Below are 12,448 nucleotides of genomic sequence, written 5' to 3'. Positions count from 1 at the left end.
CCTTGCCTGACGTAAAATATGAAAAGCGCTGCACTCGTTCTACTGAGCACGTAGAAACTTAGTATAGATAGGACAGAAATGTACAGGACTGTCCTCGTCTTGCCTGTTGTAAAATGTGGGAAACTCTCTCTCACTCAGATACTATCTGAGCGGGGTCGCGGCGAATTAAAACGACGTAGAAAACAAAAGTACAAAAAAATAGAAAGCGAAAAAGACAGAACGTTGATACAAAAATACAAAAAGCCAAGGGAATCGAATTACACATTAAGTTTAGATAAAAATATTGAAGGCTTTAGTGTAACATTTTTAACAGCTTTTTTTTTACAAGTTGACTCTTTATATTGTAATAATGCACCGTTTTGTTTTAATTTGGTAGTGCCAAAATCAGGTTTCTTGTTAGTTAATTCGCATTTATGAATGTTACATTTGTTTAATAATAAGTTAGATTAAATAGAATTGTTGGTTCTCCTTGGCGGCAACAACAGCACATTTTCCCAAAATGACAAATAAATATTTCTAGTACTGAATTTTTCAACTTTTTGCCAAAGTGTTACAGTATGTGAGCACTGCCAGAATAAGTAAACAGCTCCCAGTGCCTTCACAGAATAGGCAACACTGTTTCTATCAATATCTTTCTTGAATTTTTGAAGGTAATGACTTGGGTAAATTGGGTAAATTCTACGAATCGGCTGTGACGATACCTCTTCGATGTTATTTACAAGGAGATATTTCTGTAGTGACAGCCCAACTCTTTTCCAGCATATCAGCCTATTGTTCGTGAAGGAATTCCAGTATGAGACGATGTAGGCCACAGAAGTTATGTTTTACCAAAATAAACATGAATTGCTCTGTTATTGTTTTTTTTTTTTCCGAGGTTAGAGAAAAACAGATCTGGACAATGAAATAAACATAGGTAGGGTAATTGCTGTCAAATCAAATATTTTGCATAGAAACCACTTACGTGCTTTTCATTGCAAGGAGTGTATAGGAACGATTTGCCATTGTCCATGCATGTCTTTATATTGCAGACATGGAGAGCACATGCACACTCTACACAGCCTCAGCTGGATTTGAACCTGTACCCTAACATACAGCTCAGGCATTGTAAGGCACCAGCATTACTACCTGTGCAACCATGTTGGCTGAATGAAGCACAGACATGACATTTTTTCCTCATATTCACTGCACATGATGACAAATTTATGCAGTTCAGTGGCCACATGCAAGAGCATGAGCTGAGTGTAAAAAGGCCTTTTGCATTGAAACCACTGTTTAACACCTCTATTTAATCAACATTTATACCGAGTAATACGATGACCACAACTAATAGCTCACATACAGTATCAACTATATTTATAGGCATTCCTTTCAGATGAATCATTGGAAAGCTTTATGTAACAATTTTAGGTAGTGATGCAATAATGTTTTATGATGGTATCTTAAATAATTAGCATAACCAGGCAGTTTTTATATGACATAAATTTGCTTTAAAGGCCTTATCATGGATGTTCACAACTGGGTATGTTACATTGTTGTTTGGGGTTATAATTGAGCATGCTATTCAAAACAATGTTTTTTTGACAAGATATAATCAGAGCACTCTTGTGAGTAAATGTTTACACCTCGTTTCCATACAAATGAACAATCTAATCTGCAGGCTTCTGTCATGAACATGTAATAGAAAAAGGCTTAACACAGCACAACGCAACACAATACAGCACAGCACAGTACAACCCAATAAACTCGACCCTGCCTCACATTCCATGCTTCTGGGATAGGCCTGGACCTCCATGACCCTGTACTGGACAAGCAGTCACTGATAATGAACGCATACTTTACAAAATTTGTTTGTTGAAGGCAATTTATGTTCCCACCCACTTCATATTTGGCAGTAATGTGAACTCAAATAGAACTTAAGTGTGGCACCATGTTAATTCAACTCACTTCCATAGCATTTACACCTCCTTTGTGGTATTCTTGAGTGTCGCTGGACAAAAGCAAGATGACCAATGTTAGTGTAGTTATGGTATGAATGTTCAACAATCAAGGCATCAGTGACACAGCGAGTAGCACTGCTGTCTCACAGCACCTGGGTGGTGTGAGAGGATGTGGGTTCGATCCCTGGTCAGTCTGTGTGGAGTTTACACGTTCTCCCTGTGTCTGCATGGGTTTCCTCCCACAGTCCAAAGACATGCTGTTCAGGTTCACCCATTGTGTGTGAGTGACACAGAGAGATCGTGTTTCATTGATGTACGGATGAGTGACCCATTGTAAGTAGTGTATCTAGCAGTGTAAGTCACTCTGGCGAATAAGGCGTGGGCTGATAAGCCTACATCGATAGAGTTCATTGGAAGTTGCTTTGGAGAAGAGTGTTTGCTAAATAAATGTCAGACTTAATAGTCAGCAGGACAGAAAAAATGACTATTTCTGAATAACCAGACCCATAAAAAATCAAGAGACATCTGCCTTATTAAACTTATATTGACTGTGAGTTGGTGTTGGTGGCGTTGGAGTTACGAACACACTTCCGGTCTCCACTGCCTTCATCAACTGACCCCATTGCTTTCGCGGCAGTACCGACACAGTCCACCAGATGGCACAAAAAGACTTCCTGCTCCCGGAAGTCGACCCACGCAGGAAGCTTGCCCTAGTCTCAGTTAGCATGTTACTAAAATAAACGCATCTCACTGCCCTGTGGCCTCAAATCCAAGTCATTAAATTTACTCACAGGGAAGGACTGCACCATACAGCCTCAGTTGCATTTTGTGTAGACGACATTACAAATGATATAAACAGATTTGCATTAATACTGCAAATCAACATTTGGCTCATGGAGCCCCACCTGAAGGCCTAGTCTTCCCTGTAGACCTTGTGAGGGGTTAGGTGGACAAAACAAGGCTTTCTGACGGCTGCTGTCATCTCGTGCCCTTTTTAATGCTGTGCAGAGAGTGTAACATTAAACCTTTGCGCTCTTCTTCCTATTCAGGCCACTACAGCTTCCACAGAGTAGAAACATTTATGATAAATCATTTGGCTCATTTATGTTGTCTCAATGCCAGGGGAACCAGGAGAATCTACAATGCTGTCACACGGGACCCTGCAACTTCATAATTTTGCTACCAACTACATTGCAGTGGGTCTTTTGAACACTGAAGAGTGCATGCAGGAGGTGGACAAACTGTGACATCTGAATGCAGAAAGACCTTGTAGTCAATGATAGATGGAACAAAAGTGTGGCTATTTGATTGTGAAATTGTTCTAATATCTAGCTGCTTTATAAGGCAGACCTACAGACTATAATATATTTGAGGCTAAGTGATGATTTCGCATGTTTCATATGTGGTTTTTATGGTAATGCGTATATATCCAGGCAGGATCTCAAACCAAATCACTGAGGAAATCCTTCTTTTTATGGCATAACACTAAAAACAGATGGTTTATGGATGTGTTTTAAGAGCTGCACAGTATATTGCAGTGGAGAGAGATACATCTCAGGAACTGAGATGTTTTTTCAGTCACAGAGGATGCCACCAAAGGAAAAGGGGAATATTACATTCAGTTTAAGTTTAAAATAGTGACCCGTTTTCAAAATCAGACACTGTGTAAAACAGAAACTAAGAGCTATGGGTTTTCAGGATGTCTTCTGCTACCACTGAATTTCTGTGCTGTCGAAGTCTGCAAATAGATTAAATTGCCTGTGGAGGAAAAAAGGCATATGAATTTTTGCATTTGGCAGTCAAAGTCAGTGCAGTTGCAGAAAGTTCAATAAACAAGGACCTTTCATAAGATTTAATACAGCTATATGATAATTTTGAGCTCCACTGAAACTTGCTCCCGGTGAGGCAGGCTAATTTAGAACCTTGATAGCCAAAGGCTGCCTCTTGCCATCGAATCACCAGGCCTCATAACTGGAATTTAAATGGTTGTAGAGGCAATAGAGACGGAGCACATTGTTTTTTTGACATCACTCGTAAAAAATAGCTTCAGAATGGTGAGGTGATGCTGGAGGTATGTTCTTCACTGATAGAGACCTGGACTTGCAGGTTTAAATCTTCTGTAGTTCTTTTTTCATAGATCCATCCTTCATCAAATGAAAAAAGGTCTGGCTGACAATTTTACTGTGTACTCCATGTTTGTAACTGTGGATTGCAGAAAACAGAGTATTATACTAAAAAGCGCTAGTGCTACTGACAGAAATATTAATTTATTGGCTGAAGAAACGTGTGGAAAAATGTACTGGAAATGAAAATAAAACTGGTTCTAATTACAGTGGATCAGAAAGAATGCGTTCTACCGCAGTTTTTTATGGGTCGCTGGGTTAGTCACAGCAAACACCTTCTACAAAGCAGGTTGGTAATGAATGTAAAACAAGGTGGTATAATATGCGGTAGTAGGCAGTGCTTAGAGCTGCTGCGTTGCAGTCAGTGGATCTGCTGTAGGTTTGATAACCTTGATCAATGTACTTTCACTGCATTTCTTCAGTCAGAATTTTTCAAGTGTATCAACAAATAAATGATTGTAACTAACCTAGTTTACAGAAATAACATTGTAAGTAACTTGGTTTAAAGTGCCAAATAAATGAACAAGTTTAAAGTAATACCATGCTAAGAATAAGTGACACCTCACCAGTGCCAGCTGACACTATGCCTCTGGTTGTGCACTTCCTGCCTTTTCATGCTCATGGCTTTCCAACCTGTCCTCCAAAGATCTCCACCGTGGTCATCAGTGGGCAACACACACCTTTGGAGTGTCACCTGGTGTCAGTGAACATTTCTTTTTTGATTGGAGCAACTAGTTTGATACAAGGAGTAAGCTTTTATTGTCATTGCAAGAGAAGATGTAATTATATGATAGTGTAAGTTGCGGCAGCTGTTATAGATTGTAGCTGTCAGGTTTCGAAGTATTACATGTGTCACAACAGCTGGGAGCAGTTCTCAGGCTGACCACCAGAGCTACTAGCATGAAAGGAACGAGCAGGATTGAGCACCTTCTTTCAGTCAACCCATCGGACCAGTCTTTTGAGTAAAACACAGCTATGGACTTTGTGGAATCTCAGCCACTGCTTGTGATCATCGCTGCATGCCTGTTTGCAACTCCTAGTGTTCCTTTCTTGTTACTGCCTTTGATTTACTTGTTCCCCATGTCTTCATCGTCTGTCAGATTCCCCATTTGTGTTGTTGCATTCAAATTTCACGTCCGCTTGGCCTCAAAGCTTCACTGTTTGTCTTTTGCACTTGAATTCACATGATCACCAGTCTCTCTGTGATCAGGGCTACATGATAGTTTAGAGATTTTTTCCAGTTCACAACTGGAGTAAGTGTTGTGTGTGTTGTTTATAACTGAGCTCCGGTCTGTTCTGTTCCATTACTACCTCCCCACCATTTGTAGTGTTAGGTAAACATATTGAAACAAATGAGAGCAGTTAAACTGCAGTTTCTTCTGTTTTACATAAGAGCTATCCAAATTCTACCCATAATGAGGTATGGATAGGCTTTACACAAGCATTTTAGAGCAAATGGCTGCAGGAAATAAAAGGGTGTAGGAAAACACTGTATCTATGCCTCACAAGCAGGGTGATAGTCTGCTTTTCCTCCCCAAACCTGGATAATCTGCAAAGTGCACTGTCCTTTGTGTCTTCATGTGATGTTAAGAATGTGCTCAGGTTCTCCAATGCTTAACCACATGAGCACTGAGACAGAAAGCACTCTTAGCTCAGTTTCGTAATAACAGCTGAATCAAGTGGTTAATTAGAGCAATACAACAAAAACCTCCAAATGCATAATCATCGTAGGACCATGATTGGACAGTTCGATGTACCAAAGTAATGAGACATTGGTTTTGCCCTTGAACAGTTCACTAATTGAAGAATTCATCTTAATTAAGCAGAAATAACCTGCAATACTAATACATTTGAGGGTTTCAAATAAGTAAATTTAATTTGAAGACAGGTCTTTTTTTTCTTTTTACTGGAAAAAAGAAGACAATGCATTTATTAAGAAAACAAAGCATTATTATAAAAGAAGTGTAACCAATTATTCCAGCGACATGTCAAATATTCAACACTGTCAAGCAATACAGCTCAGATGAACCTTATTAATTAAGCAGGCACTTCAGACTTCAGAAAGGTCCCTTAGAGAAAAGGAATATATTTACGTATGTAAAAGCAACAAAAAAACACAAGGATTTTAATATAGTTGTTTCCATGTGTACATATCTGACCAGATGAATTATGAATATGTTCTTCTTGAATTTTTGAGTCATTTTTAAATATTTGTTTTTAAAGCATTCCAAAATGTAAAAAATGTAACATGTAATATCTACAAGTCAATATATACACATATGGATTACACCATATATCTATATATTTCCTGTCTTATGGGGTTGAGCAGCAGCCCACCCACGACTGAAAACAACAATACCGTGAGGAATGTGTGAAACTGAGCCCTGTTTGCCTGAAACAGACATCAACATCTAATTAAATTTCAGCATATTTTGCTACTAACTGAACAGGGACAAGGAAAATGTAAGAATGAAAAACACTGTTGAAATGTTTAGTAATTACAATAAATTATTAAAACATTACATTTATCAGAAAGCCACAAAGTTTCAGCACAATTTGAAATTCATTATCTCTGTCAGTACAAGGATATAAGGAAAACATTGTACATGTTGTTTATTTATCAAAGACACATTGCCTATTGCCTAAAAACATAAAAATTACTAATCAATAATGATTTATGAGGTAGTGCCAGCAGTTGGCATAGACTGGTTCTCAGGAGGGCTCCTCTTATTGTTCCATGGGGCAAATTACTTAAACTGAATTACTTTGGAAAACAGAGACAATCAGTTGATTTGGACAAAAAAATTACGAGCCACAAAATAGTTATAAGAAACAGAAATATCAACAAGCACAAAATCTGAAAATCACTGAAAACAGAAACATTTCAAATAGTTAATATCTGTTTGAAGTAACAGAAGCAAAACATTTTTAAATGCCTCTTTTGTCCTCTTTGGTTTCTTGGACAGTTTACTGTGCATTGTATAGTCAGACTGTGCATTCTTGTGGGGTAATGAATGCCACCAACTGATCTCTTGCTGTTTTTATCCTACTTTGTTGCCTGGTAAAAAAATCACAATGGATTAAGGAGTCAGCCTAGCAAAATAAATACAGATAAATGAAAAAAATAAATATATAACCACATGACACTCTTAGCTCCCAGTAAGAGATGCTTAAAAGTAGAGATTGCAGAATGGCCACAGAATTTCTGGCACGGAATTTGCAGAATGCTGATCTTGCCTCCTGTAAGCAATACTGTCGACTCATGTAGATTGCTGCTGTCCCAGCACACCACACAGACATACAGAAATTGAACCCATCTGTCCTAAACATTAGACTCATGCCCGTAGAGTGTCATTTCCTTCGCATTTAAAGTAATGTTAGCCCTGAGGCGGGCTTCTGAATAGAGATTAAACCAAGACACAGTCCAAAAAGGACTTTGAATAGAGAATCCCGAGTGACAGTGTAATTTGGTCCAAGTCTATGATAAATCTCTCATGAAAACCGGCCACTTACATTCTAGACCAATCTATTTATGCCTGCTTTGTTAACTGTAAAGTTAACAAATAATTTTAGATAGAATATAATATTTTAATGAATCTCATTCATTTCTCGTGTAATACTTCTGTGGCATTATTGCTGTATATCTTGATACTACACTTTTCCCTTTCTCCTCAGTAGTGACTGAATTATGAGGAGATATTTGGATGGACATGGAGAAAATACAGTGTTTTATGATGTTTATATATACAGTGCAATGTACCTATGCTAAAAGTATGAAATAATTCTTTGTCATGCTATGTTTTGTGAAAATATTGCTGCATTTGCTACATCTGTGCTTTTGATTGTTCCCTCAGTAGTGAGTATGAATTCTGAGGATGATTTGATGGGCACTTGGACAATATGAGTTTTTTATGAGGTCTATATACACTGTGTCCCCTTTGTCAATGTATGAAATTAGATTCAGCAACATTTATTTGGAAACATATATTTTTGTTATTTTTGCCGTCTGTTTTATATATAACGTAAACTGGAAATAACAATAAGCAGTTTTTCCATGTCAAGTGTTGCAGGTTTACTGCACAAAAGTTGAGTTGTTATTCTTTAAATAAATAGAGGAAAATCAGTTAGTTGTACTGTCAACAACAAATAAACTGACAGACATCAGAAGATTGTGAAATATCCAGAACAGCATTTAGTGTCAGACAACAAGGTGCGGACTGAGAGGAGGAATCACAAAATGGAGGAAAAACCGAGGCAATCATTGCTACAGACAAATGGGAGAACTGCTGTCATGCATACCCTTTGCTGCGTAGATGTTTGTTCTGTTAGATGATTGCCCTTGCCTTGATTCTGGTAACTAACATATTATCATATGCTCTTGAGAACTTTTTTGCCATTAATATGTGGCTGCTGCACTAATGCATTGTGGGCAGAGAGAGCCATTATGTGCGAAACATAATAAAAGCCAAAAGCTACACCAACCCACACGAAGAATAATCTCATTTTCCTTATCCATGGAAAGTGACATTGAATTTACCTGTACATGCACCTTCTTCAGTTCCCAGAACAGAAAACTTTCCCTGCAGTGGCTCATAGTCCCAGCAACCGACTTATTTGAATAGCTTTTGGCTTCTCCATGCCACATTTCACAGACATATTGTACATTCTTACGGGAAGAACATTTAAAAAAAGCACCGAAAAGCACATAGGCAATGGCCTACAACACCTGCAATAGTGATTATTTCTACTTAAAATTCTATTGACTATTTGTGAAGCAATTCACTTTCAGACTAAAAACAGTTGGTACTTAGTATTTTTAGGACCTTCAGGTTCCCAGTGGAACTGTGCTGCTGTAGAACTGTTGTAAACTCTCAACTTAATGCCATAAACAATGTACGAGGAAGAGGACATCTGTTTAAATTGACCTTGGGTCACAGTTTTTTGGCTGACTAATCTCCATTATAAAACGCTGGACGGCTCACTCGACAAGAAAGTTGAACACCGAGCTCTCCAGCCAACACGAGGTCACTTTCTTCACATCTTGAAAACACGAAAAAATAGGGAGATAAATGAACGAAATCGCAGCGAGGACCTTAAGGTCTGCAGATTCAATAATCTAAAGATCGGTGCTGAATTTAGAGAAGACATGAAAATAGGCTTACTTGGAGGGAAGTGCAGAACCATGTTTCCTTCAAAGGCCCTTGTAGGAGTACTTAAAGTCATTTTACAGCTGAACGATTCATATAAATAATACAGGAGTGAAATATGAACAAAGGGCTGAATTTAATCAAGAAAAGGCAGGTTAAAGGCCTTCTGCTGATCTCGAATCTGTTGAGGGCTGATGTTTGCTGCACTGTACAGTTTTTTTGTTTTTTAATGTGTTTTCTATGGGGTTGAGCAAGACTGAAAACACGAATATACTGTGAGGAAGGTGTGAAACTGAGCCCAGTTTGCCTCAAAACAGCCACCAACATAAAATGTTCTGGAATAATAATTAAAAATAATTGAAATTTTAGAATATCTAAATGTACATGGATTGCTTCAACAGACTCTTCTCTGCGAAGCGAAGCGATTTACAACGAACACTACGTCGTCTCCAGCTGACACCTCTTCACCTTTTTTTCTCACTCTATTCCTCCGCCTGAAAGAAAGAGCGGGACGTCGTAACAAACGCGGTTTCTAACGTTTCGCGGGTTCCCATGAATATCAAGAGCAAAGAAATACAGATAAACAGAAGGGCTTTTAAAATAACACAATTTATTTAACGGGGAAGTAAGAGGTACAGTAAAATATCAGAAGTAAAAAGACAGAAGTAGTAGTACTATTATTATAAGTATAAGCAAACTGAGCTTCAGAGCTTCTGTAAAACTAAGTCTGTAATACTGAATCCAAATATTATATCTATATATATATCACTGCCTTATTGTTCATAGCATCGTGGCCAAATCTGTTGGTTACTTTAACGAAGAGAATTCCGCGACAGATGAAGACAAAAAGGAGTTGAGATGCAAAACAGGTTAGGCTCAGATGTTGTATATGTTGCTCTATCTATTAGCAAGAAGGGAGCTCACGTGCACATTATTATACTTGGCTACTGGCTACAGACACACAGGTCCAGTTCGCACTGAGGCGGGAAGGACGCCGTCAAATCGCCCGTTTCACGAAGGTTCGGCAGCTCTGCTGTGGGGATATGAGCTCTTCTTCACACGGCTTTTCGGAGCCCCGAGAGCTGCAGGACTCCCGCAGCCAGTAAACCGAGTAAAAACTCTAAAAAAACCCCAAAACAAAACAGGTCCTCTGCGTCCTACCGAACTAAACTTCTTCGACATATTAAAAAATAAAAAAAAACTCCACCGCGTAGTACATTTAAAGGGAAAAAAAAACACAACAATTTAACGGTTTTGACACAACTTGTGCATCAGGTTACATTCACAACTCATCCCTCTGCGTCTTCAAGCCTTCTTCTGTGGACAGTGCAGCCGTGGTGGCTCGCCTAGCATCATTTACATCATTTACACCTTCAGGAAACGTGTACTAGAATGTAGAAACAATGGCGGGAACCGCGGCCGGTCCGCTGCTGCATTTACACTCACTGCATTTTAGTATTTCAGTAGAATTATAGTATAGTTCATCTGTGCCATGGTCCCAGGTAATCCTTGAAGCTATAGTTGAAAGTTAATAACTGTCCATGCGCCGATTGACTTGTTACTATATGCCCTCTACGTACTGTAGTTATACATGGGACTATATACAGTATATAGACATACATTATCTGTATACAGGATGGCCAGTTTGTCTGCAGCATTTACATTATCAAGACGACGCATTTGCTTCGTGGTCCCTGCTGTGTCTGCTGTCAGCCTTGGAACAGTTCCCCGGGATAGGTATGGCACTGGAGTCTTGATCGGGGTTCGGGACGGCGGCTGGGTCTCGAACCCCGGCTCCTCCACGTCCCGCTCGGACCACGACGCACTGTCGGAGCGGCGCCCTCCCCTTCGCCGTCCTCGGACTGCAGTTGTCGCGCTCGTACTCCTCCTGCGCTTTCTGGATCTTGCGCTTCTTCATCTTGCTCTTGTGGACGTGGAAGGTGGCGAGGGACACAAAGACGATGCCCGTTATCACGGCGACCAGCACGAAGAGCACCGCAGTGGAGGAGAAAGCCTGGAACAAGTGATCCATGCGGTCCACGCAGGTCCCGTTGCTCGGGGTAGTCCCGTTGGAGGTGCACGGTGGTATGGGAAGCCCATTCATTTAGCACGTTTCAAGAATCCGTAATCCTTAGTGAAAGACTCAAAAAAGTCGTTGCGGACAGGTCCCTCGCTTCTCTCCTCCGCGTGACAGTCGATTACTGGCACCAGTAATTCCAGCAGCTGAATCAAATGCCTTGATTGAAATTCCCATGCAAATCACCTAGAAAATCGAGGCAGCACGTCAGTGAGAATCGGTCGGACAGTCACAGGCAGTGGTAGCAGAAATGCATGCAAAGAGAAACGAGGCTCCCGACGCAAAGAATCAGAATGTGGCACAAAAGCAGGCTATTTTCAGACGCAGCGACGCGCTCCCGTGTCTATGAATAGATCATATAATACGGACACAGGAACACGATAATGAGAAAACGAGCGTGCATTTAATCCTTTAAACCGTACTTGCTCTCATGTGAGTCTTACTAGTTCATTTACGCATTTTGTAATGAAACAAATTGCAAAAAAAAAATCTTAATCAAAGTTAACGTAAGGAAATATGGTAACAGAGAGATTTAAGGATGGGGGATTTAATTTCTGCAAAGACAATGCAACCATCAGCAGTCATAGACTGATATGCATTTGTCACATTTTTTGGGGGGGATTGCACTAATGCCAGACAATAAAATACATACATACATACATTTGTTGCGAATCGAAACGTCTAAGTAAGTGTCCCGATTGAAACTGGAATAAAAAATTGCACATGACATGCTGTATTCCCATCGGAGCTTTGCGTCTCCGTTGGAGAAACAACCAGAGACAAAAGTAAATTAAAAAAAAAAAAAAATGTCCTTACCCCGGTAAATTCCGTCGGATTTCCGCAGTTCCAGAGGCGAGGACCGGCCGGAGCAGCACGATTCTGATGAGAAAAATAGAAGCGATTTGGGAAACGCGTACAGAAGACCAGCCAATCCCCACAGAACGCAATGACGTATTGTGTTTGATAATCCGAAGGTTCGGCGTGACCGCCACCCCCACCCCCCACCATTCAAACCCATCTCTGGATCGCAATTCTCCGCACCTTCCACACCCAGCCCGTCCAAGACAGCTCAGCTGTAATTAGTGCTCCGCAGCATCCCTGTACCTCCACATCTTCCTTAGCGCACTTCACTTATTGTTGCATTTCACTTAACTTTATACGTCG

The 12,448-nt window shown here is 39.9% G+C and overlaps 1 protein-coding gene across 1 annotated transcript; it reads right to left on the bottom strand.

Moving 5' to 3' along the window:
- Positions 1-9,831: 9,831 nt before the first annotated feature.
- LOC108922438 (uncharacterized protein C11orf87 homolog) lies at positions 9,832-12,207 on the bottom strand. Its single transcript, XM_018732545.1, has 2 exons — positions 12,101-12,207; positions 9,832-11,470 (listed from the first exon to the last, which is right to left on the bottom strand). Exon 2 carries the CDS (start codon positions 11,309-11,311, stop codon positions 10,874-10,876), a length of 438 nt encoding a protein of 145 aa, XP_018588061.1. The 5' UTR covers positions 11,312-11,470; positions 12,101-12,207; the 3' UTR covers positions 9,832-10,873.
- Between the last annotated feature and the right edge of the window lie 241 nt (positions 12,208-12,448).

Source organism: Scleropages formosus, chromosome 10 (genome assembly GCF_900964775.1).
Source record: "Scleropages formosus chromosome 10, fSclFor1.1, whole genome shotgun sequence".
NCBI classification, from domain to species: Eukaryota; Metazoa; Chordata; class Actinopteri; order Osteoglossiformes; family Osteoglossidae; genus Scleropages; species Scleropages formosus.
This window is presented reverse-complemented; position numbering and strand designations above follow the sequence as displayed.